Source organism: Lynx rufus, unplaced genomic scaffold (assembly GCF_022079265.1).
Source record: "Lynx rufus isolate CCGP_SWC_20201006 ecotype Redwood Valley unplaced genomic scaffold, mLynRuf1.p SCAF_8, whole genome shotgun sequence".
Classification (NCBI taxonomy): Eukaryota; Metazoa; Chordata; class Mammalia; order Carnivora; family Felidae; genus Lynx; species Lynx rufus.
Genome location: NW_025814896.1, coordinates 81,176,170 through 81,203,602, shown reverse-complemented (window position 1 = coordinate 81,203,602; position 27,433 = coordinate 81,176,170). Strand labels below are relative to the sequence as shown.

Genomic DNA, 27,433 nt, shown 5'->3' with positions numbered 1-27,433 from the left:
ACAAACCACACAAGAATGTGCTGGTTCAAATCCCCCCGACCCCCTCCAAAGCAAAATTTATTCAAGACAGCAAACTGCTCAGCAGCTTTATGAAAGCAAATGGTGCTAGAGGGAATTCTATCTTGTATTTACAAATTAAAAATTAGATGCATCATCATGCAATAAAGGTTAGAATAGCAGCAAAAAGCTAGAATGGTTTATTCAATTCTATCACTATTCCTTTCTTTATAAGCTCAAATACATATATACATATATACATATGAAACATGCCATGTATTAATTATCCACATTTGATACAAAAATTACACAAATAAGGACATTAAGTAACTGGTCACATTACGCGTTCTTGTAAAAAGAGAAGTGAAATATTCTATAGCATGGGAAGGAGTAAAACTATTACTATGGAAAGTTTTTTCTGAATATGAGAATTAACAAAAATAATAACAAAACAGCAACACTGAAGAAAAGCCATATCTACCACAATTTATTCTTTGGATTTAAATGCAACTGTGGTCAGGAATGCTAGACAATTTTCTAATCTGACTCCTGTTCTTAATCAGTCTTACTGTACACAGCAGAAAAATTAATAGACACTCCAGTTGGAAAGATCTTTAAGGTCATCTAGTCTAATTTCAGGTAACTGTAGTTCTAGAAATATTAACTCGGAGAAAAATCTGCTAAATTTGTAGAAGACTTGTAACTAAATTTTATAATTATTAAGATTACCAGTTTTGATGAATATTAATTTTTCTACCTTCAACCTCAAGAAATCATTCATATTATAAGCTTTATAATTCTTCCAAAACATTTTGATAAGAGCTTTACAACTGGGAAATAAATTTCCTCCACCAAACACTTAAAAAATATATTAAATTGAAAATTATAGAAATTTTTAAAACCAAGAAAAAATAAATTTTAACAGACCTATAATTTTCTTAATTAAATTGTTCTTTCTCTGTACTTGACCAGTCACTTTTAAAGCTTTAATTAATAATTAGAAATATCAAGATAAATAAGACTTTAACACTATGGATGAGAGAAAATTTTCTTTTTTAACCACTTAAGTATTGAATAATTTTTAAAAATCTTAACTTGTTCCTAGTTCAATAATGACATTTCTGTAACAATAACAAAAACATTTTTTAGTTATGAATATTTAGGTTATTTTCACCATTTCATAAATTTAACTGACATTAGAATTTAAAATGTTGCAGCATAAATTTAAGGATTTCTCATATTAAATTTGTCACTGCTACATTAGTATCTATCTACAAAATATTAGTCAACTGTAGAGGAAATAGCTATGTGCAGTGAGTAGATTTTATACTAGCAAGACTACTTTTACTTGGCGTTTGCTTTCTCATGGGAGTATATTTATACACACACACACATATTTGAATGCTGACTTGGGAAGTTAAGTAAACTATTTTGATGATTTAAAGAAAAATTTAATAATACCTTTAAAACTGATCAAGATTTACATTTGTATGTTCATGGCTAAATTTAAAATTTTTTTAAATTCCCTTTTAATAGCTTCACCTAGATGTAATGTCATGTTTTAAAAACCTGCATGTAAGTCTATGTGTTACCTGTTATGCATTTTAAGAAAGGATTACTCACCTATAACACCAGTCACAGCTAGCTAGATACACTGACTTTGACTTGAACAGACTACAATGTAGCTTCTGATTAATTTAAAGATTCCAGTGTACTTTTGCTACAAAAGCCATATCCTCTTGCAACAAATAGGATTAAGTTTTGATGCTGCATTTGAGCCAAAGTGTTGAAATAAAGAGATTCTGTTTATGTCCATCTGCACTGAGCTGTTTTGTTAATTTAAAAATCTGTTTTTTTATATATAGGGCCAATTATTCATTCCCCGATTGAGTTTATTTGCTGAAGTTGATAATTACCTTGGAAAAAAGGCAAAAGAAATACCTATAAATACTTCGATAGAAAGGACCTAAAGTTCTTGTAGTAAACCTTCAACCTTGCCACTATAAATAAGCCTGGCACTTTGATGAAAATTAACACTAGTTTTGTAAAGAGCACATTGGGGGATTGCAGTCAAGTCTTATCTTTAGTTCCAGTCAACTAGCAATCCTGAAAGAGTTTGCATCATCATCAGAGCAGGCCATTTGATAGGATTCTACTGCTGTACCTAATCAATCTATGGAAGACTGTGGCTGTGCTGTGTAACAAAGCTAAAATAGATTTACAAATGGGGTTTTAGGGGATAAGCTCCTCCACAGGATTACATATTGATTTTAAATATAAAAAGCTTATCATATAAACCATAACTACAAAAATAGTGAACCTATGCATAAATCCCTTTAGAAGAGCACCCACTTCAAACTCTAAGCCAAGAATAAATCAAGATGTACAAAATCCTAGAGAAGATCCATTTCTTGTGCAGAAAATGAACACACCACTTTCTAAAAGCCCACCCCAATGTGTGCAGAAATGAATTTATCTTTCCTGAGGGGGCATTAAATAATCTGGAACAAAAAAACTATAGGAAAAGTATCTAAAAGATGTTTGTTAGCTTAAGGGATCCTACAACTTAGCTCAGTAGAGTGAAACTCCTGCTATGAAAAACACCTCAAGGAAAAAAAAGGCAAAAAACAGGCCAAAGTGATTATGGATTTTCAGAAGAATGGATATATTGAATTTTTTTCCCTCTCAACCAAGCTGTTAATATTTCTTTCAATGTGCTATACGGCTATTAACATTCTGTGCTTTTCTCCTGGTAAATGGTTTTAGCAGCAGATTTATTTGAAAATATTTTAGTTTACTTATTATGAAAACCATCTTATGGCTACTAAATAGAAGATACAGGAAAGAAAAGAGGAATGAACCTTGAAACAAAGGAAGGCAAAACAAAACCAACTAGTGTTGCCTATTCATGTGTTTTTCTGTGGGTTTTAACACTCCAAAAGGCTACTGAACTGTATGTGCGTACATTCTAAAGCCTGGCTCAAAGGACACTGTATTCACAGAACTGATCATCATGCAGTCAGTACCTGTCTAGGACAGCCCAGCCCATGCACTGCCCAGGCTAGTGGGACAGGCCTCTTACTAACAAAGTGTCTTTATTTGTCATCAACAGGCTGCTTTTTTCCTCAAGTCTCTTTTTTCCCTCAACCAGCAACAGAAACTGGCACAATCACATATGGAACAGTGACCTTAATTAAACAATAAAACAAAACAGAACAAAACCTCACAAAACTACCAATTGTATTAAAGGTGTTTGAAGAAGAAAAACACTTTTCCCCCCCTCTTTAAAAATGACTTTATACTGATATGTAGAAGAAAGGGCAGATAAAATGTTAAGTTATTCAAGATTGCAGGTTTGGTATATAGGGACAGGACTGCCCATAAAAATGAGATCTTTTAAATGTATCATGGCTCTCCTTTTAAGATGGTATTTGGTAATAATACTGGTTTGGGGACAGAAGCATTATCTGCCTTAAAAGTCAACTGTATTGTATCAAGCTGTATTTTTGGGATAATTTAACTTACTATACATGAGAGAGTGTTTTTAATACTCTGTATTCAGTGTAATGTATAATGAATCTATAAAGAATAAACTGTATAATGAGTCATACATTATACATACTATATATACATACATTTTATATTACACATACATATATATGCCATATAAATAGTATCTGCTATACCCACTTTTCAACTATTTAGCTTTCCTATCTCTTTTAAAGGCTACATCATGACTACAAAAATTTTACCAAGAGGAAAAATACCATTTAGCATACCTGTGCGTTTTATTTCAATGGCAAGTTTCACAGAACTTCTTAAATAATTTTGACAAATTCTATAGTCATTATCAATTTATAATTTGATACATTTGGATAGCCATTTGAAGGAAATTAGTTATCTGAAGGCTTTTAAATAAGGTAAATCAGATTTCTAAATGAGGATATACAAACGTTGTCAGTCATATTTATCAAATGAGATTACAGATACAAAAGTAATTAAAAATAAAACCTTTATACATGGATAAGATTACATTTAGATAAATAGCATATAGTTTATTTAATCACAATATTAATTGACATATTTAAAAATATATATGGTTTCATTTGGCTTTCCCTTAAAACTTAAATTTCTAGTTTCTAAACTAATTAGAATTGGCTTATTATGGATCAGGTACCTTATCAGGTAAAGAAGGAAATTACTATGGACAGTCAATGGGTTAAGAGGTCAATATAGAATAGGAAAATCAATTTGCATTGATTAGACAAAAGGTCCATTTTACAGAGCCCAAAAGGATTAGTTTTTAAGTAGACATCTTTGAACTATAAGATATTTGCAACTAAAAGGTGTAAGGAGAACAGCATTCTTAAACACATAAGAATTTTTTTTTTTAAATCACATATAGTAAATGCCACAGTTAAGCTAGCTGATGTTTACTGATGTTATGAACCATGGATTACTATATAATTCATTTAAAAGCTTTATGAAAAGAATGAAAGTGTTTCATTTATCTCTTATGTCAATCTTTGCCTGAATATTCATTTAATAGGAGTTGGGATCTTAAGAACTATAGTAGATTGCAGACATATTTCAGTGTTGACATCAATTAAATATTAAGGTAAAATTTAGAGTCTGATGTGAAAAATCAAAATGATAAATCTTTCCCCAACCTCCCTTGTAAAAACAACCTTAAATTTCACATAGTAAAAGGTAATTAAATCATTTCACTCCTTATATTTTCCACTTAATGGACATTTCAGCTTACTGACAAGAGTTAAGACAATTTTGTGTTTACTAGCGTACATAATGAATATCTACCTGCATTATGGTTCTTAGGTTTTACGTGACTGTTGCTTTCTGACTCTAAGGCATTATCTGTAATTCCTGTTGGTTCCTAGTCAGGCCACACCTAGTGAGACCAGAAGTGTATTACACTCTTTAAATCTCTTTGACAGTTGACACTTCACATACCTGACACCACCACAGCATTTCTTACCTTCAATGGCTAGCATTGCCCGCAATTCCCGATTCAGCAGCTCATACCGTCGTTCTAAATCATGCTCTTTTTCCCTAGGCAAGTTGCAAAAGTTCATCAATATGCTAATTACTAAATCATTAAACACTTAAAAGAACCTTTAGGTTACATTGATTTTAGGACTCATAACTGACTTTTCTCTTTAACTTTAAGCTACTCCAAACAAATGATACACAAACCTAAAACCTTCCTTAGGTTGAATATTTACTAGTGCTATCATTTTTCTCCTTCAATTTTGAATTGCACAGAGGTATAGTTTAATCTTCAGATAAGTAGTCTCATTCTTCAACGCTTCTTCTATTAAGTGCCAGGTATAAGGCTATTTTGTAAAATATTTATCATAGTTCACAATAAACACTCTTTTGTCTAGACCACCATGTGAAAAGAATATAAGAAACATGTAAGTACTACCAGTGAAAATTTAATACAGAGACAATTAAAAATCCAGGAATGGTTGAGTTTTGTGCCTCTTCATAACTCTTTCAATCAAGTTCAGGAGTGGCAGAAATGACAAAAATAGAGGTTCTTGCTAAAATAAACATGTAAGCCTGCTCCTTCCCACACTAGGTGGCATAATATAAGAATATTGCTAGTGAAGAGAAAGAAACACGCATTAAGTCCTATAGTGAACTAAATGCTAAAGACCAAGAAGGCTTACATTTGGTCTAGTCTCCATTTTACTGCACACAAAAGTGATCTTTTTATGATTTGAGGAATCATCCAAATTTAGGGTAACATCATCTGTGAAATACAAATGTACTTTTGTCCATATTAAGAATTATTTCCATTTTTAACTTAAAATGTGATGTTAAATAAAGTTTAATTTTATTTCTTCTCCCCTCTAACCCTTAATATATATAATCCAAATCTCCTTTTTGTGCACAAGGGTTTTATTTCTTAAATACATAAATTTTTTATATTCCCTGGCTTTCTATATGATAAACATTTTTTTCAGTATATATCACTATTTTAAAAAACTCACTGTTCAGATGAGAAATTATTATATACAATTTTTAATTTTTATTTTTATACAAACTATACTATAATCTCCAAGGAAAGAAAAATATTAAGCCTAATTAAATTGAAACCCCAAAGAAGGCAATGACAAAAAGCCTAAGATTCATTTGTTGTGGGAAAAACAAGCATAAGCATGAGTACTTACAGGAGAGAAAGCTGGTTCATTCTCCTTATTAAGGCATTTTTCTTATTCACCAACATAAACCATTCCTGCATCATAGCTTCTTCTTCTTCTGTGTTCCTTCCTGTAATTCAGCAAATTATTTCTTATTATATGACAGTTTACAAGCCAAGTAATAGTTTAGCACAAGTGTTTTTTTTTACATGAAACATTTTAGCTACCCCAATAGTACAAATTAGACTGTTTACAATAACATAATAAAGTCCAGGGCCTGAAAAATTAAATCAACATCTAAAAGTTCATAAGCCAATCTTAAAGCTGGTATTATTCAGCGTGTATATTTCAGTCCCCCTGAACATATCTGTAGATCATACTAACATTTAGTACAGTAAAAAAAAAAAAAAAAAAAAGAAAGAAAGAAAGAAAGAGAGAAAAAAAGAAAGAAAAAAGTGTTCCAACTTTTAAATCCTCCCCAGAGGCTGACTTGTTATTATATTTTAGTGAGGAACTCATGCCGCTGACAGACATATGGTCATGATAAACAACAACAACAAAAAACAAAAACAAAAAAACCCACCAAACATTAAAAAATCATTAAAGATTTTTGTGAAAGCTTCCACTTGTAACAACTTGTTTTTTTTCTTATTTTCCTCCCCCAAAGTACACTAAAGATACATATTCATGTATCTTTCTGGAACTCATCATTCCTAATAGGGTAAACACATGCAAATTATTTAAAATATAGTATAAATGACCAGGCTACAAAAAATACTTTTAGCTACCTGTGAAAAGACACATAATAATGAACATAATAATAATCAGTAAATCATAAAACATTTCAGCAAAGATCTAAAATTTAGATTTACTGATTCCACATTTAAAATTCATTCTTCATCATCTAAACCACTCCCCACCGAAGGCCAGTATATATCAAGGGTTATAATATATAGTATATATTTGGTATTGTTCATGTAGAAGTAGGCCACAATCACATTCAAGAAAAATATTAATCCCCACCTTCTTCCCACTTCTCCATTCAAATTGTACCTGTCAAATTTATAATTTTTTTACTTTCTTTTTTCTGAATTTCACCTATGACTGGTTTATTGTTTTGCTAGCCCAGTATTTAATACTTCAGTTCCACTTCTGTATGGATTCATATGGCTAACTTAAATATCTAATAAAAAATAAAATATCTTAGTTTTATTTTCTTTTTAAGCAAGATATTTTCTTTTAACTTTCAAACATACTACCAGCCCATTTAAAAAATTCAGACAATAGATACCTAAGTGAAAAGCCATGTCCTCTTTTCACCAACTCCTCCCTCCCCATTCCCTTCTCCATATCCTTTCTCCAGAAGTAAGTACTTCTACAGTTTAGCCTCTCTCCTTTCAGACCACACAGCTTACTATGTGTATCAAATACAAGCATTATGCCTTATTTATAGACACATACAGGTTTCTTGTCTTTAGCATAAGTAAGATCATATTATATATTGCCCTGTGATTTGCTTTTGGTATGCTGTTCAAAGATCTACCTCATTGTTTTTAATATTTGCATAAATTATGGACGTACCATAATTTAACTATTTCTGCATTAACAGAAATCTGAACAAATTTTTAGAATGGAAACAGAATATAAAGAGCTGATCTGTGTGCAAAAGATCAAACATGTACTTCAGAGCATTCCTGTAAAATAGATATCTGTTGTTCATGATTAGGGAGAATAGTGAGAATACGTGCCTTCATTAAATGCTGTTAAAACTTTATGATATGAAGCAGACGTAGGATAGATTTTTTTTGGAGTATGAACAAAAGTCTTTATTGTTTTACAGTATTTTTAATCTCTCTTTTAGGGTAGCTGGTTTTGTATTCACTTTGGACCATGTGATGTCTTGACACTGGTCATGTGATACAGGCTGTGATACAGGCTGCGATACGCACAAAATCCCTGGGTAGCAACAAAAGAAGAAAGAGTAGAAAGAAAAAGCTGAGAAAAAGCTTGCAATTTGGAAAAAGGCCAATTGTACCCTGGTGAAGGCCTTTTTGATCAGTGAAATGACACATGTGTGCAATATTAATAGGTGCAGTTTTTATGATATTTTATTTGCTGATTAAAGACTTAATTCGTATGTTCATAACATAAGTGGCTTCTAAAAATATAGACATATTAAAACTTTGTTTTGAGTTTAACTTAACCTATAATTCAGGCTTTCAGCAATACTAGAAGCAACTAGCCTACTCTTAAATTAGCATCATTTTCTTCAATGGAAGACTGCTTCCTTGAGGAAAAACAATATTGATATGGTACTGTGTTATTTTTAGTTTAACTCATGCCTATGATTTCTAAGTAGGAATAAAAGATACCCCTCCTCTAATTGTTAGGAAATGACTAATAATACAAGAGTCTTGTGTTTCAAAAGGAAATAAGCCTAACAATAACAAATATTTAAAGACACATTACACCCTGCCACATAGATTATATAAATTAACTGAAAAAACATATTTGAGGTTAAATCAATTCTGTATCACTATCTCCTTATCTGAGATAGTATACAATGATGGAAATCTATACTTAGCCTAGTAATAAAAAAATTAAATTTTCTTCTAATACATCATTACACTATTGTTTTTCGGGATTTAAAATTTTTTAAATTTAAAAAGCTTTTAAAAGCCAGTAAGTTGAACCATTACAAATTAATCCTGACTTTAATAACTGGTTAAAGACCCCTTTAGCTTTATAAGTAACAAAAAATATTAAAGCCTGTGATCACAGTGAGCTTTTCTCATTTCTCCTCTAACCATTTGTTATTTAATCCAATACTAGTAATCCAATTTGTCCATCAGACTTTTAAAGGGCAGAATGCAACTTCCTCAGCTTAGACACTTTTCAAAGTACAATATATTTTTCAAATGAATGCTGGATGTTTCATTTTTCCCAACTGTTCCTAGCTCTAATGCATGAGGAAAAAAAGAACAAGATGAACATTGTTCATACTGATTAAGTAAGAGCTCATTAAAGAGCTGTCAGTGCGGTACTTTGAATATGCATGAAGCATATAATCAGATCTAGTACCGTCACTAGAGGAGAATACGGTAAGTACAAAGGATTGATTTAATTACTTAGAGTGGGCTGTGGTGGTAAAGCAGTCTTGTTAGTGCAAAAAGAAAAAGAGGTTGTATTCTGGCACTGTTAGAAAAAAGGCAGTTTTAGCTTCTGCCACAATACATAATCTCAGAATAAAGCACTTTACATTGTAGCTTAAAATGAAGACTGTCATTATTTTATAAAATGGCCATAAATCATTTTATCTTGTTTAACCTCACCTGGTTAACTACTTGCCTTCAAAATTATCTTTAATTTGTAATTACAGCTACATTTTTGTCACCAGAGTCAATACTGATACTTTAAAAAATCTAATTTTTTTTTTCAGTTTTACGAACTGAAAAATCCAAGACATATACTCCTGAAGATCATTTTGAAATAAAAAGTGACAAAATACTACAGGTCAATATACAATTACTGAAATGTAAAAACATGGCTGGGTTGTTATACTGTATGTTAAAACACAGTGCCTCAGGTAAATATACTACAAATAACATAATCATATTAACATTTTAAAGTACTGACTAATATAATCTCTGGTACTATATTTTTTCTTTTTTTTTTCCCTTAAAGACTTCTGTTTTTTATATTGCCTCTAAGAATGTAACATCTTTTCTGACATCACAATCTCTTAAGGTCAGTTTCTTCTTTTAGCCAATTACTACAGCTGGGATACGATTTGTAAAAATTATTAAATGATCAAGAATAATGATAATGACAGAAAGAGTAACTATGTAAATATAATTTCAAATCATTCCCCCTATGACATAGTTCACAAAACCACTTAAGAGGACACAGCATCATAATATGTAGCATTATATGCAGTATAAATACTTAATAAAAGCAGGTTGACTATAGCAACCATTTTTATATTCCATCTCCTCCAAAAAAAAAAAAAAAAGATTTACAGTTAAGATTTAATTTCATTCAAGAATTCATTCATTCATCCAGGAATACGTATGTAGTTTTCATTTATTTTTTTCAGAAGTAGTATTTTCAATGTAAATTTTTAAATGAATAAAAGAAAAGTGATGCCAAAAACCTAAAGTTATCAATCATATATTCAAAAACTGTCTACCAATTAATCTTCCCTAATTAATCTTCTACCATAAACTTACCTATTTAGAAGGATATATTTTTAGACAATGAGTACTTATATAAATGTAAAATAAAGAACAATACAATTTTAGCCAAACAGAAGATGATTTCGGTGAGAAAGAATGAAAATACCAAGATGTAGTGGGCTACTGTTGTACATATAAACAAATTCAAGATTTTCTACCTTGAAAACATTAAATGCTGAAATCTTGCCAAAGCCCCATCGCAGAGATGGCTGACCAGTGATCACACATGGCCCTTAAAGGACACAATGTAACAAAGCCAAACCAAACATAAAAACAAAAAAGTTGCCATTACAAATTGTCCTGATGGTATGATAACACCAATATGATGGCCTTTGAAAGACAGACTATATTACAGTAGAGAGACACATGAAGGTATCCAAGTAGCTGGTACTGCAGAAACATATTTTAATAACAAAGGAAGCGAAATCTGGTAGATTTATTTAATGGACAAAAAAGAGGAATTTACTGTAGTTATGTAAGGCCATGGACACATGAACTCCTAAAGCCAACATTACTGCAAGATTCCAGTGTATCAGTTTTAGAAAATATTTTAAACTTAGGAGATAGCTTTATTATGAAAACAAATTTTACTATATAAGCAAATAGCTGATAAATGTTTCTACCCCAAGAATATCCTCAAACAGTAATCAATACATGAAGAATCTCATAATCTTTATTGATGTTTTTCAGCAGCAGTGGTCTTAAAACTATTTGCTTGGCATGATATATTTGTTATATTATTAAGAATATAAACTTTGGGGAAAATCCTATCTCCTTTTGTTACAGTAAAATAAAAACTAACATACTCTTTCAAAATAAAAACATCTCTTATCTACTCATTTGGTAAAACAGAGATTCAGGGCAACAACTCTCTACAGATAAATTCTGATAGACTTTTAGCATGTACTTCTTACAGGAAGAGGTACAGACAACTTCACCAAAATTCTTCCTCCATAAACTTGTACATAAAAAGAAGCTATTTCTAAAGGTTGGAAATTAAGAGCAGTCTTCTTGTACCAACTCCTTAATAGAGTCTGAACAGCCTTTTTTATGCCAAAGGTCATTGCTAGATTTCCCAAAGATAAACTTAGCACAAACTTAAAACAGCAAAAAAATAAAAATAAATTTAAAAAGCATGGGAGGAATGATCATGGGAAAAATTATAACTGAAAAAACTCTTTACATTACTTACAGTTTAGTATTTTAAGTTACATATGGGATGGGTTTACACTTGCTAACCTTTCAGTGCTAAGAGCATGTGAAGGTATTAATATGATCCACATTTCACTTAATGCATGACTATCTTGACTACCCACAAATAGGCATGTGACTAAAGTTAAAACGCTCAGAACATAACTCTAAAACTGCATTTACTTTTTAAAGGTATATTTAACATATTTTATAAAATAAAATATAGTGAGTCATTTTTATATAGGCATCATTGAACCAGACTACTGTCTACTTAGTGAATCAATTAAGCATCCTGTAATGGGAAAATTTGAATTGTGAGCCATGCTTACAGATGGATAGCTTCCCCTGCCAGTTCTCCCCTCTCTTGAAGTCCCTTTTGTTTGGACTGCACCTGGTGGACTCCTCTGTATCCCCCTCCTTGTCCTAGGGCCTTCACACAGTCATGTCATGGAAAGGACTTAGAGAGTGGCTCCAGAGGTGACAGAGACATTAATGTTAAAGACAAACAAGAAGAGTTGAATAAAAGTAATTCTTGAAAGGTAGGAGTGGACAGAAGCAATACTTCCAGATTAATGTATTTTAAGATGTGATTTTAAATATGCATGTTTATATAGCTAAATTAAATCTTATAAAAGATATTTCTAACCTTTTATATATTTAAGGAAGTTAAAATTTCTGGGGGGCTCTTATCATTGGGAGAATAGAGGTTCATCTTTTTCATTGGGAGAATAGAGGTTCATCTTTTTTTTAATTTTTAAAAAATATTTTCATTTATTTTTGAGACAGGGAAACAGAACGTGAGCAGGAGAGGGGAGAGAGGGGGGAGACACAGAATCCCAAGCAGGCTCCAGGCTCTGAGCTGTCAGCACAGAACCCAATGTGGGGCTCAAACTCACGAACTGTGAGATCATACCTGAGCCAAAGTCGGACACCCAATTGACTGAGCCACCCAGGCGCCCCTCATCTTTTTTTTTTTTAAAGGTCATTTGGATGTATTAAAAGAAAATTTTTTTTAATGTTATTTATTTTTGAGAGAGTCAGAGACAGAATGCGAGTGGGTTGGGGCAGAGAGAGAGGGAGGCACAGAATCCGAAGCAGGCTCCAGGCTCCGAGCTGTCAGCACAGAGCCTGACGCGGGGCTCGAACCCACGCACCGCGAGATCACGACCTGAGCTGAAGTGGATGCTTAACCGACTGAGCCACCCAGGAGCCCCTGGACGTATTTTTTTTTTAAAGGGCAGTCTCAGAACCCAATCTATAACTTAAGTATTTTATGGAAATATTCATAAATATATGGAAATGACTAACAAACCTTAGAATAAAGACCTCTTTAAATTAAGTACCACCCTTATGAATGTTTACTTGTATTGATTCTGAGGAACTTTTGTGGATAAGACTATAAATTCTGATAAGGCCAAGCATAATGTATAATTGTACTATCTATAGTTTCTGTCGCTGATTAGAGTCATCATTTTGAGTATGATGCAAATAAGATGAACACTGGATCTGCATCCAAAATGGCTTTTTTTCCAGTTTGGCTAAAAAAAAAAAAAATTGACTGAGCTCCTTGATCTTAGACTAATGAACGTCTCTTAGTTTCCCTTTTTTTTTTTTTTTTTTAGAGAGAGAGAGAGAGAGCATAAGCAGGTGAGTGGGGCAGAAGGTGGGGGGTGGGGCAGCAGAGAATCTTAACTAGGTTCCATGCTCAGTATACAGCCCAATGCAGGGCTCCATCCCACAACCCTGGGATCATGACCTGAACCAAAGTCCAGAGTTGGAAGCTTACACAACTGAGCCACCCAGGTGCCCCTTAGTCTTCACTTCCATCAGGGTAATCAAATTGCTTATCTCATGTGGTTGTTAGAGGCATTAAATGAAAAAAATCTATGTAAAGTCCTTAGCACAGTACCCAAGACTAAAAATGCTAGCTAGATGATAATGAAGAGGGTGATGGCATGTGCCAATGTGGCATGTGCAGCACTGTGCCAGGAAATGCAGATACAGAGATGACCAAGATGTGGTCCCTCTCCTCAAAAGGCTCATAGTCTAATGCTGAGAGACACATAATCAGGAATAATTACAGTGAGGGTAAATTTCTAAACAATTCCACACTCACAAATTATATTTTACTAAAATTTTTTTTAACCTTTATTTATTTTTTTGAGACAGAGCATGAACGGGGGAGGGTCAGAGAGAGAGGGAGACACAGAATCCAAAACAGTCTCCAGGCTCTGAGCTGTTGGCACAGAGCCCGACGCGGGGCTCGAACTCACGGACTGTGAGATCATGACCGGAGCCGAAGTCGGATGCTCAACCAATTGAGCCACCCAGGCACCCCAACACAAATTATATTTTAAATTTTTGGTAGTCATAACAAATTTTACAGTTAGTATAGTTAGTATGTCTTTGGTATTAAGCAGGATAGGTAAAAAAATGTGGGTGAATCAGTACAAACTCATTTCTGCAGCTGGAACAACAAAGTGGATGCCCTACTGGGTCATCAGTGTCACTGCTGCATACAAAGGACAGCCATAACAAGGACATAACAATGTGGCTGTGCTCCAGGTAACAAGAGTCTAGTTATCTCCAGGGTGTTAGAGATTTAAGAACAAAGGAGATCATGGAATACTTCTTAATATCAAAGACTAAAGAAGGTAAATTTTAAGATAGAAAATTATGAACTACTAGAACACATTTAAAAGTTTACTAGTTATTAAAACAAAGAAAAAATGAAAATGACAATTTGAAGTAAAAGTGGATATAATTTAAAACAAAGTCCTCAACAAGAAAAACTAAATATTTATAACATAAAAACCTTCACTGAGGATGTAAGTTTTCATCATTTTTTACATAAAGAGATTTTGATATTAAAAGCAGAGCATCTTTAAAACCAGCTTATGAAATTGGCAATGCAGATGAAATAGGTGATTTACTAAATGCCAGGTGAGAATGAGATTAGATTCTGTTGAGAATGTGGGAAATTAAATATGTATCATTTTTAAAATATAGAAGGACAAACCACGTAGATATTCTCCAAATAGGCTCCTTTTAATAAAGAGTTTCTCCAAAGATGTATTATGCAGTCAGTCAGCTACTCTTTTGGGTAACCCCCTCCTGTGTTCCTTAAAGTGTTTTAACGTCCTTAAAAATCATACCCATGGTGTCTTCAGTGCCTCCAGTTTCCAGTAAGGGATGATCGGACCCCCAACCCCCAATGCACTGTCTGGACAGTAACTTCCTCTTCTACTCTATACCTTCTTTAATCATGCTTGGGTTCAGATAACCAAGTAACACTGGGATATATCCTTCCTTATGTACCTTCTTAAATATCTTTATTCATTGAGGGAGAGCAGAAGGGAATTTAACCTATCCCTCTCTAGCCTATGGCCACATTCAGTCATAGAACACAGAAGCCTAATCAAAATGGGACACTGCAGAACCATCTCCAGCAGCACTCAAAAATTACAGAACACTTTGAATCAAATGTAATCAATGCTGTTTTTCAAGACCAGGCCAGGTGACTAGTGTGGATTTCAGCAATATACCAACTTATCCAATGCCCCTTAATATTCTCAGTGGAGCCATTCTCTTCATCAGGCTATACAAGAGGCATTCACAATGGACTTGTATCCACAGTGCTGTTTCCTGAAGCCCTGAGAATAACAATGTCTCACAGAAACTACTCTATGTAATATATCTCCCTTATCAGATCAGTGACAACCAGTAACTTTCTCATGGGCTGGGAATAATAATGATAATTATGACGATGATGATAGCATCAAATATTTAATGAGGTTATATAACTTAGTGCTAGCTAATGGTAGAACTAGGCCTCAAATCCAGGCAGTCTATCTTGCCAACCACCACTCTTAGCCACCCCACCTGACACACACAGGTAACCAATCTTACCAGAACAGGCCCTTCATTTAGAATTCAGGCCAACCTTGACAAAGCTTTTTCTCAATGATTCTGATAAGCAAAATGGCATAAACAAAACAAAGCAAAAAGCAAACCTTCAAATCTCTGATAAAAATAAAATCCATTCTGTTCACTTAGTACATCCATTTGTAGTGGGGATTTTGTTTGCTCTTCCAATATAGGCCACTAGAACTTAACAATGATCTCAGAGCAGTACATCAAGGGATGTCAAGGGGAAATCAGCCTTTCTTCGTATGCAGATATATCCTTGCGATCCTTGAATTATAGGTTGGTGTATACTGTCTTCTAGAAACATGATTCCAGGGAAAGACCTGTCCACTTCTTGGCTAACTATAAGCTATTCTGATTCTATTTGAGCATTTGAGGTATCCTTCAATGAAAACGGCCAAACAAGAATACTCTGCCTCGCACTGGATTATCAGGGAGTATTCAAATTTCAGCTCTGCTCTTGAAGAGCTATGAGAACTTGGATAAATTACTTAATCTCCCCATGCCTCAGTTTCCTCATTTGTAAAATAGAAATAATAGTACTACTTCAGGGGGGGGTTCTGTGAAGATAAGTGAATTAACATACGTAATACACTCAGAATAGTGCCTGGTGTATAATGTTATTTAATCAATGTAATGGTGGTTGCTATTGTTATATGGCTATTGCTGTATACTCTCTCTCTCTCTCTCTCTCTCTTTCTCACTCTCTCTCTACACACACACATAAAGGAGCCACATTCTTTGTTCAAGCTTTAGGGTCCTCTCTGACTCTCTGAGTCCTAGGGTTATTAATGGAGCAAGGAATGGTGATTTCTCCTTGACAGAGTCTCACCGTTTTCCTGACTGCCTATGCAAACACCAGAAAGGCCTACCCACAGAAGTAAACACATTGGGAAATTTGGTGCAAATCTTAAGATGTTAGCTACATTGAGCAAGAAATCTCTATATTTACATATCCATTTTACTGGACTAGTCAACCACATGCATCCTACCATCATTTTAACCTTTTCATTTGCCTCAAGTATGGAGGCCCATCAACTGCCTATTACCCGTTTTCCTTTTCTTACAGGATCAACTCAAATGCAAACCCTCTATGAGAGATGTTCCCTTTTCCAAGGTTTTACATATTCCGTTAAATCTATTTCAAAGATTCTCTTACTAATAGCAGTATCTTCGGTCAGAAATTCAAAGAAAATAAAAATCTAATGTGTAACTCCCAGAATCTCTAGAATTCCCAAAGATGAAGTTATTTTCAGACTTTTCATCAACTTAATCCCCAGGATATGTTCAAGTCCCCTCTTTATCATGATAGAAATATTTAGATACTTCTTAGATTGAAGAGCATCATGCTACCCCAAAAGTCCCTTTCAGATTCTTACATAAATATTACAGGCCAATCTCCAGCAGTTAGCTATATGTCCTTCTGTTGTGTTATATATCCTCTCCCTTTCTCTCCAAAGATACAACTTACTTATAAAGGGTCAGAGCAATCACATCTAACACACTTAATGTACATTCTCACCCAAAGTCATAAGAACTCCAAGTCTGTTTGGTCCTTACAATATTCTGTTGGTATTATTGGAATAAATAAATTTTATTTTATAAATAACCGAATAAATAAATATTAATATTTCAGAATTTAGCAAAATAGCTACCTAGTCAACGTTGACAATTTTGCAATGTTCAGCATAATTTTACTAATCTTTTAATTAGATTCAAAATAAGCATTTGAATTAAAACAAGTGGTATTAAAAGTTTAAAATTTTACCTCCAATTTTATTCTCATAAGAAATTAAAACATTTATGGTTAATAATTTATTTCTGTGGGCAGTTATTTACATGCAATATATAACTATTGCTAGTTTTTAAAGCATTGAAATGCATAATAAACTCACTTTGAAATTAAAAAAATTATTTTTAAACTTTTCCTTATGGAGGTAGATCCTTCAAAAGCACAACAGATAGAGCTATGATCAAGTCCATCAAATCTCAGATTAGAAGTGTCTATTTAGGGAGAATATGCTGGTGGGGAGGAAATGTTGGTGTTTTACACAATTCCTAGCTTTGGCCACCAAGTGGTGCTATTAATTCAGAGTGAACTGGTATTGGGGGAGTGGGGTTGGGTGGCTTTGGGGTGGGTAAAATATATAAACAGTCAATAAATGCAGAAAGCACTCACAAGTTGGATGTTCATAACTGGTTGTACTGTGAATTTACATATCATCTCCCACTCAATGTCACCAGTATAAAAACAGAAGAGAAAACTAATTCACATACTCTTATTTTGGTAATAAAGTCCACTATACTCCCTCAGGAAAATAACTATTTATATATACATATTTGTACCAAACTTTATCCTTTCAGACTATGCAGCTATGAAAATAATCACACAATTTTGATTAATCTTCCTCCCTCTACAACATTCATCCAAATCACCCAATCAAAACACACACACACACACACACACACACACACACACACAAACCTTTACATAAAACTAATCAGCAATAAACATTACAAATCAATAAGAGTAAGCATTTAAAAAATCTAACTTAATTTTATCTATTTATTTATTTTTTAGTGTTTATTTTTGAGAAACAGAGAGAGAGAGAGAGAGAGAAAGAATGCACAAAAGTGGGGGAGGGGCAAAGAGAAAAAAAATCCGAGTTTAAAAAAAGGTACCAGCTTGACGTTTTTCCTTAACTTATATTGTAAACTTCTCCTGAAGAAACAGCTCCTCTGAGTGGATAATGCCTCTCACATTCCAGCTTAGAAATGATATGTGGGGACAGGGAAACAGATGGCAATGATTATATATGTTTAGTTTTCTTATGCAGTGCACCTATAGCCTATGCAAAAGTGTTAAAAACCTACTTAGTAACTGAAGGAAAGATGTAATAATTTACAATCCACTAGATAGCTGGTAATTTCTGTACAATGGAACAAACAATGATTTGAAAGCAGAACTTTGTAAGTCTGAATAACAATAAAAAGAAAGTTCACGGCTATTCAGTTGGACAGTTCTAACCCAAAGATAAAGGGTAAGCAAATATCCAGTTGTCTCTGTACATTAACATCTGTATTTTTAAGAAAAATATTTCCATTTGGGGAAACTCGGAGAAAGGTGTTGGAGCAGAGCTCACATCCTTTCACAAACTACCTTGATTTTGACTCTGGACTGAGGAGGCAATTCACACACGCTTAGCCATCTCTGATGTCATTCTTTATCAGATCAAATTGTGAAATCTTGGTTAAGCTTCTTAGGAATAGTGTCAGTATGAAACAGAAGCAGAGACAATGCATTTGCAAAGTTGGTTCCTACATGGATGTCCTAAAATAAAATTTTCAAAATACAATGCTTGTTTATTTTTAAAAAAAATTTTTAAATTTATTTATTTTGAGAGAGAGAGAGAGAGCAGAGAGCAGGAGTAGGGAGGAACAGAGACAGGGACAGAGAATCCCAAGCAGGCTCCACAATGCCAGCACAGAGCCCAATGTGGGGCTCGATCTCGAGAAATGTGAAATCATGACCTGAGCCGAAACCAAGAGTCAGACGCTTAACTGACTGAGCCACCCAGGTGCCCCAATTCTTGTTTACTTCTATATGTGCCTCATGAAACTCATATAATTAGTATATCAATTCACTGAAGTGTATATAGATTGAGGAACTAGCAAATTCCTAAGGTTTTCTCCTAGATATTTATTTAGTTTTGTAAACGTTCACCCAGTTATGAGTGTTTTTTTTATTTTTATTTTTTAATTAGCCAAGGGTTAAAAAAACAAACAAAAAAGTGACACCAGCATCTTTCCAGTCTTATGTCAAATTGCCAAATCAGTTCTTCAGGCATTTTGGGGGGGTGGGGTGGGAGAGAGGGACACAGAGAGTGTGTGTATGCGTTGAGGGAAGAGAAGAGTTGTGATAGAATGGGAGATAGGCATATTACTTAGAAGCTAAGAAGAACTTTAAAGTAAAGGTAGAAACAATAATCGATAAAGAAACCACTATTGTACCTGATGGCAGCAGCTACTTTTATATTGAGTACTAACCCCTGCCCAACTTTGTGCCAAGGACTCTTATTTTTGTTGAATTTTATCTATATCTGTATCAATATATTTTATACTCTCAATAACCTTCTGAAATAGGTTTTATCGGCCTTTTTTTTTTTTTAAATTAATGGCTGAGGAAATAAACAGGAGCTCAGAGAGGTTAACTAACTTGTTTAAGACCACCCAGATTCTAGCTGGTATCTCGTTGGTTTTCAAAGTCTATGCTGTGACATCTTTATGCTGTGCTACTTAGCATTTGTAGCACTGTGGACTCAGCCCCATGTTTCTTAAAATGTGGTCTGTGGATCACCTGTATTAGAACTGCCTAGAATATGGGCCTCACCTCTGATCCACTGAATCAGAATCTTTTAGGTAGGTCCTGGGAATCTGTATTTTTAACAAACTCCTCAGGTGGTTTTTTAATGTAGATAAAAGTTTGAGAACCACTGTCTTAGCCCTTTTACAAATAAGTCACCGAGATCTTTTTTTTTTTAAAGAAAGGGTGATATTTCATGTATAAGATGTTATTTTAGCATTGGCATGACATTACACAAATTTAATTTCACATTCAGAAGAAAAACATGTTGCTGCCAAATCAGTTCAAATGCCTAAATTTTGTTTCATAGATAGTTGCTGAGAAAAACACATTTTCCTGGAATTTCTACTTTTTTAAGTGTTAAAAAATTTTATTACAGTCTAGAATAAGGATGTACCTCACTTTAGGCAATAGACATGTTCCAAATTAAAAATTATGGTGATGTGATAATACTTTAGGTTCAAAATTATATTTTATATTTCCAATTCAAATTCTTAGTAGTGGAAAATACTTTCTAAATATCACTAGTAGAAATTATATACATTTGTTCTGGATAAATGAACAAACATGAATCAGCAAATGAAAAAGTCACCTTAAGACTATATACTAAAAGGCTGGGACATACAGTGAATGCCAAGAAGAAAAAAAACAAATGTTAGAAATGAGAACCTTAGGAGGTTCTCTATATTCTGCATCAGAGATTCCTTTCTAGAAATCCCATGATCCAATATCTACTGCAAGAACTAGAATGATTCAACAACAGTTGAGTGCTACTACACTTCGATATAATTTATAGATGTTCCTTCTTTAAATAATCCAAATACTGAAATGCAGACAGAAACAAGACATTGAAGATGTTTGAATTAGCTGAACAAATTGTGAGAGTAAAGAAATTCTGAAAGTATGGCAGTAGGTTTAATTTTTCTTGTAACTACAGAAGGAAAAAAACTAAAGACAGGAAATAATTTAGGAATATTACCAACTTTTAAAACTGAAGACATAAAAAAGTAAACAGCAAAAATACTGTAAGCACCTTAAAATGTAAACTTTCCTTTTATTTATTTACTTTTCTTAAGATTTTTTTTTTTACGTAATCTCTGCACCCAACATGGGGCTCAAACTTACAACCCTAGACCAAAAGTCACGAGCATAGAGCTCGACTGAGCCAGCCAGTCACCCCTTAAACTTTCCTTTTAAAACAAAGTTTACTATTTCCTTTATATTGTATTTCTATTCATAATTGATTATTTTCAATAATCAAAGGACTATTCTAGTATCGATGTAATATATAATAAATAAAATGTATATATATGCAAAGAGAACAATATTAATTTATTATAAATATTTTATTTCATGCTTGATGGTGACAGGTAACCTTCCCAACATACTAGTGTTTTTTATCCTTTGGTATTTTTTTATTTCAAAGGTGACTTTGATAAGTTTAAGTATTAAAGAGATTATATAAATAATATTAGCTGACATTTATTGAACACTGTATGTGCACCAGACATTATGCAAATGCTTGATATAAGGTATCTAATTTAATTCTCACAATTCTCTTAGCTGCCACATCATACCAACTTTGACCTAGTGTGACCAAATTTGAAGTCATTATATTCGCTAACCAGGGTTTAGTTTCTACACTCAAAGTACAGGCACAACAGGACCCAAAAATATTTGTTGAAGGAAAATCATGAGACATAAAAGAATAAATGAATTTCCTCCTTTATGGGAATTAACGTTCCTTCCCCTACTTTTTTTTAAAGCCATATTGTCCTCATTCTGTTAAAGTGGAAACTGAGGTTCAAAACTATGAAAAGCTAAGCTAGTAATCAGGAATGAATATAGCAAGCACTAGAATGGGATCATTCTCCCAGCCAGGGTCCCAACTCACCGCTGAGCCCCATGTTTCCAGATGAAAGTATACTAAGGATTTTAAGCATGGAAGAAAAGCCTCCCTTATAATTATGCTAACAGCAATGGAAGACAGAGGGCTTCAGTATGTAATGGATAAGAACATGAGAGAGAAGGTTCACATGGAGACCTTGGGTGAGCTGCACCTTGACTCACTGTTCTACTTGGCTATGATTCTGCTAATCAAAGATGTGACAGAATCAATTGTTTGACATGTTTTCTCATGCTCTTAATTTTTCTGAATATCAGATTTGAATATAATTGCATGTGGTTATGTCACTTTTCGCAACTAGAAAATGATTTTATATTTTTTTGCATTCTTGGAGTTTGCGGACATAAAGTTAAAATTTTGACACAGCTAAAAACACAGGACACACAAAAGACACCTGTAACACCACATTTACCAAAAGTATATTACCATTTTACTTCCAAAAAGGAATGATTTCTATCAACTCTTAGAGTCTATCAAAGGATGTAGCTCAACGCCTCTGGAAACTATACTGAAAACTCACTTTGTAGAAAAAATTCAGACATAAAATGTTAATTTTTTTACTGGCTCCTTTATTATGACACCGAGTCAATGCCTTATGAATCATCAGAAGTAATTATTTTAGTGGGGAATTATAGGCTAAGTCTATACTATTTCAGAACCTTAGATATCATTCAATTTACTTTATAGGACCAGATTCTCTTACTTATTTTGTTCCTATTTATGAAAAGTTCCTTCGCAGATATAATATATCATACTTTGTCCATTTTATATTTTGTGTCTATGGAGATCAAATGGAAACATTCTATTTTAATAACCTAAAACTCATTTTCTGTTTTACCGTGGTATGTCATATGATGTTAGAAAAAAATGTCATTAATGAGAAGAAATCTACAGTTCTTAAATTTTTTTCAGTTTTGTAACTAACATGCCAAAATAGATATCTCACAGTTTAATGTATATTTTCCCTTGACATGGCCTCTTTTCTCATTGTAATTTGTATGCAAGTAGACATATTCATGTCTATTTAAAAAGAACCTATACAAAATGGAGATATTTTATTACATGAATACTAAGTTCCATCCATACTTGTAAGAAGCATAGAAATATCATACTAATGATAGAGAATATAGAATAACCAGATGTAAAACACCCTCGTTGTTCTAGTTAGAAGATAGTTTCTACTTTTTGCTGACTTTATTAACTATAGTTGTCCATGTTATTCTTATTAAGGTAGGGTATCCCCACTTCTTTATGTTAGAAGTGTGAATAAATCACAGTATCTTAAGAGGCAAGATCTTAAGCCACATGCTCAAAGCTGACTGTATGAAAATACAATTTTTCAGGATAAGAGAAAATTTAAAGAATAGTATATAGAAATATCAGAACTTTATGTATTAAGTATGAAAAAATTGCCAAAAATTTTCTCCACATAAAACCTGAAAAGTGTTGCTGTATCAAACTTCCTTTCCTGGTTATTTATTTACTAAGTTCAGATACCTTCATATATAAAAATGTGTCCAGTTTTGGTTTTAATTTTCCCCTTACAGATATGGGTATGGTGAGAGATGCAGCTGACTACTCCTAATCTCCTAAGTGTACAGTGATTGCTAGAGAAAAGAGATAGAGCTAGTGAAAAATATGTTTCTTACAAATATATAATTTAAATCTCATAAATTTTTTTTATCAAAGAACCTATTTTTACAGTACTTACTCAGGCTGTTATCTATACCCTAAACCATAAAAAGTACATAACCTGCCATTTTCTAAATCATGGATTCAAATAGTTTATAGAGACTCTGTTTTAATGTTAATGAATTTATAGACACAAATAGCTAGCATCAAGGCTACAGTGAAAAGCAGAACACTTCAAGCATTCAATATAGTGAAAGGGGCAGATTAGAGATCAATAACAAAATCACCTGGTAAAAAAGGAAAAAGGTGTTGCATTAAAAGGCTTTTTGCTTTACATGTGAAACAATACTGAGAAACCTGTATTTTAGCACTTGTACTCAACAGGCACTCCAACTATGCCACGATGAGAACAGAATCCCATCCTTTCTAATAATCTTGTGACAAAAGCTAAAAGACATCATCCTATTAACTAGTGATCTCAACTGCTAATGCGGAGTACTTCCTGGTGCCTTTTATGTAGAATGCTGCTATTAAAAAACCACTAAACATTCACTGTGAACAACACAGAATCATTCATCTTTTATCAGCATCTCTTGTTAGAAGAGTATGAGTGGGGCTGAAGGTGTCATTGATATTATGGAGTGGAAATTAATCAGAAATTTTTCTCATATTTTCCTCATCTCACTAATTTACTTTTGTACAAATTTCCTCCTGTTAAAAAGTTCATACCCAACCCCCTGTTGTACTCTTTTAAGTTGAGAATATTCAACGAGTGCGTCCACTGAAAAGCACCAGGTCCTAACACAAAAAGCATTCGAAATTCTCATTTAGTTGTCTTTATTTTGCTAGCGCCATGTGGTCCTTGAAGATGTAGAAAACACGGGAAGCCGAGTAAAGATCAGAGCAAGCTCATTAGCATTCTGACAAAATTGGAGTGGTGGAGATGTATAGTTTGCCTAGTTTGTCGTTTTGAAAGCTACCGGTGGTAAGCTTTCTATTTCATTGTGCTTTTGTCTTTTGGGGGGGTTTCAAAGCAGCAGGGTATTTGTTAGCCCTAGGTTTGCACAATGCATTGTGGGAACCTTTCCTGCACATTCAGCCCTATATAGTATCATTCCAGTTTGAGTCAAAAAGTTTTTTTTCACCATTTATAAGAAAGGACATGTGTGTGAATCTTAGTGCATACCCTCAATACATTTATCAATGCTTTGCTTTTCTCTTTTGCCTGAATCATAAAGTCCAAAAGGAGTCAGAAACAGAACCTAAATGACATAATTTTCAATCTTTTAAAAATGTTGCCATTTATTTCAGAACATAACACTAAAACATTTGTTTTCTGTTCTTTGTCATGAACAACTAACAAGTAACATGATGGGCTGATTCAGTTAGTTGAAATTCAAAAGCTTACTGCTCACTATAATAGAACTCAATTCTTTTCTGAAAATAGTATAGAGAGAAAAAAATAGTTTGTGCTTTAGAATTATGTAAATAAAGAATACCTCTTAGAAGACTTAAACAACTATTACCCTAGTCATTTGATTTTCTTCATCGTCATCTTCTTTTTCTTTTCTTTTTTTTTTTTTTAATACATAAAGCTCACTTTGAAGAGCTAAATGGGCTACATTAATGCTACTATTCAACATGAATGTTTCCAAGTTGCAATGAAATGGATAAAGGTCTTTGGGGATGAATTTATCTGCTAAATCCTTGTGGTTGCCCTCCTATCTTGGATGATGACCCAAAAGAATGTCAACAGCTCATTTCCCAGAGAGCTGGAAGGAGTCCCTATGCAAGTCATAATCTGCACATTCTCAAAGAACCATTTCAAACATTATATTTCACAAGCAGTTTTAAGTGATTTCCCTCTCATCTCTAGTATCCTAACAGTACTTTGGACATCAGTGCCTCTGAAATGAGGGCTAAACAAAGTTTACACATGAATGCTATATATGGCATATAAAATTTAAATTCATTTTCAATACACATTTTAAAAACACAGTCATCTTGTTACATTAATATATTTATGGCATTAAATGAGATAAATGTCTAACAATTACTATTTTTTTTCTATTGTGAAAAGAAGTGTTTTTTTATTACTGGTCATTATTTCACTTAGAATCAAACCTTAATTATGGGAAGCATTTACAGTTTTCCTTAATTTGTAATTATGAAAAGCCCAGAAGAAGCTAAAGAGTAGTAGTAAGTGAAATATGGTATATGAATAATCTGGTAGTTTTATCAGTAAGAGAATGGATCATTTCTATATGAAGCCTTTGATATAACGGCATTTGGTTCTATCACCCTTTATTTCCTTTGTACATTAAGAAGCCACTAGACTAAGTAGTATTCCATTCTGGGAGGGATAGTTTTTACATATTAACTATTCATATTATAGAACATGCAATTAAAACAATGCAACTTTTCTTTATTTCTAATTTAACCTCTAATTTTCATCCCTTAAGGCTTTTCTTAGGCCTTCTTTTACAGTTTGAAAGCTCATTCTTAAAACAAACAAACAAACAAACAAACAAACAACAAAACCCAGAAGAAACTGCCATGTATAATTATGTGATTATGGTGCGAGCCTATTTATATCTTGTTAAAACATGAAATCTGACTTAAAGCTTAATATTTTAATGTATCCCAACACTGAGCTGTTCTACTGCTAGCTTTAAAGCTATAAAAAAAAAGGATGTTACTACAGTAATAATGACTGAATTAGTTCTATACTTTGCAATATGAGTATAGCTGCAAAATTATTTATCTACTTCACTGCATTCTCCTACCAAACTTTCTTGAATAAAATCGTTTGGACTAGCTATATCAAATTAGAGAGCAGTCAGGAGTATCTAAGTCCAGCTTTAAAACAAATATCTTAACAATTACTTAGCCATATGGAAAATAGGGTATGTCTCTCCTGAAGCCATTTAAAAAATATATTTTCTATCTTGAATTTAGACTTCATTAGAAACCATTTCTGACTTGTAATGCTTAGATAGCTGAAATATCACTCTTTCAAAGACTCATGAAAAGACAGGTGAAAAAGCATGACTTTTTAAAGCTGCCAATTAACAATTTTATAATTTTTAAAGCCCATTACATTTGCAGTCATAACATTTTTGAAATCCAGAAAACGAAGTATAATTAAAGCATTTTGAATCAACAAAAGCAGCTGTATGGTTAGACACAGATACACACACACTAACATAGCTTTTTTTTTTTTTTTTTTTTACATTATACCAAATTTGAAGCTTCTCCACAAGTGTTCACATTGTACTGTTGGGTTCCTATGACTTAGAGGCCAGATGCTTTTCACAAATGACCAACAATTGTAGTTAGAATAAATTAATGATTGATTTTTTTAAAGCTTTGATGGAATTAAGCATACTTCTTTTCTCAATGTGCCTATGTGAATGTTTGCCTGTTAAACTTTTTTTTTTTTTTTTTTTTTTTTTTGACAAGTGAGGCCACCCGGCAGAAAACAACTGATGCAAAACCCAGGAATAATCCCTCTGTTTAGTTCAACACTATGGTTAGCCTTAACACTGCCTCTATTATCCAATGGATTTAGAGAAACTTTCATTTATTTGTTGGCCTCAGTTTTCAATTCTGTTGCCCTCTTTAAGGAAACCTAGACTTACTCCTATGTAAGTCCATTTGCATACTAGTACAATGAAATATCTTAGAATTTTTATTACCCTATTAAGCTAAATAGGGGCTGTGGTACATATGTAACTTGAAAAATACATGAAAAGAATCAAAATATAGACTAATAATCTTACTAAAGATTTTAAAGCACACTGCAATAAACCTATAGTGCTCATGGTACAAGACTAATGCATTACTTCCAACAATATTTTAACAATATACAGCCTTCTATTTTTAAAAAACCCAAAACCACTGGAACCTGAGAAATGCATTTGGTTATCACAAAATCAGTGCCAATTTACTGCATTAAAATGTGTTATTTTCCTACAGGAATCTTGTAAAATATGTATTTTTATTATAGATAATA

At 33.1% G+C, this 27,433-nt stretch overlaps 1 protein-coding gene across 3 annotated transcripts in view; it reads right to left on the bottom strand.

Moving 5' to 3' along the window:
* The window catches only part of EHBP1 (EH domain binding protein 1), a 338,289-nt gene that overhangs the window by 2,735 nt on the left and 308,121 nt on the right, over positions 1 to 27,433 (bottom strand). For all 3 annotated transcript variants that reach the window (XM_047068138.1, XM_047068136.1, XM_047068137.1), the window contains 2 exons: positions 6,195 to 6,294; positions 4,994 to 5,067 (listed from right to left, as the gene is read on the bottom strand). In XM_047068138.1, coding sequence (XP_046924094.1) covers positions 4,994 to 5,067; positions 6,195 to 6,294 — 174 coding nt within the window. The remainder of the gene's footprint in view (positions 1 to 4,993; positions 5,068 to 6,194; positions 6,295 to 27,433) is intronic.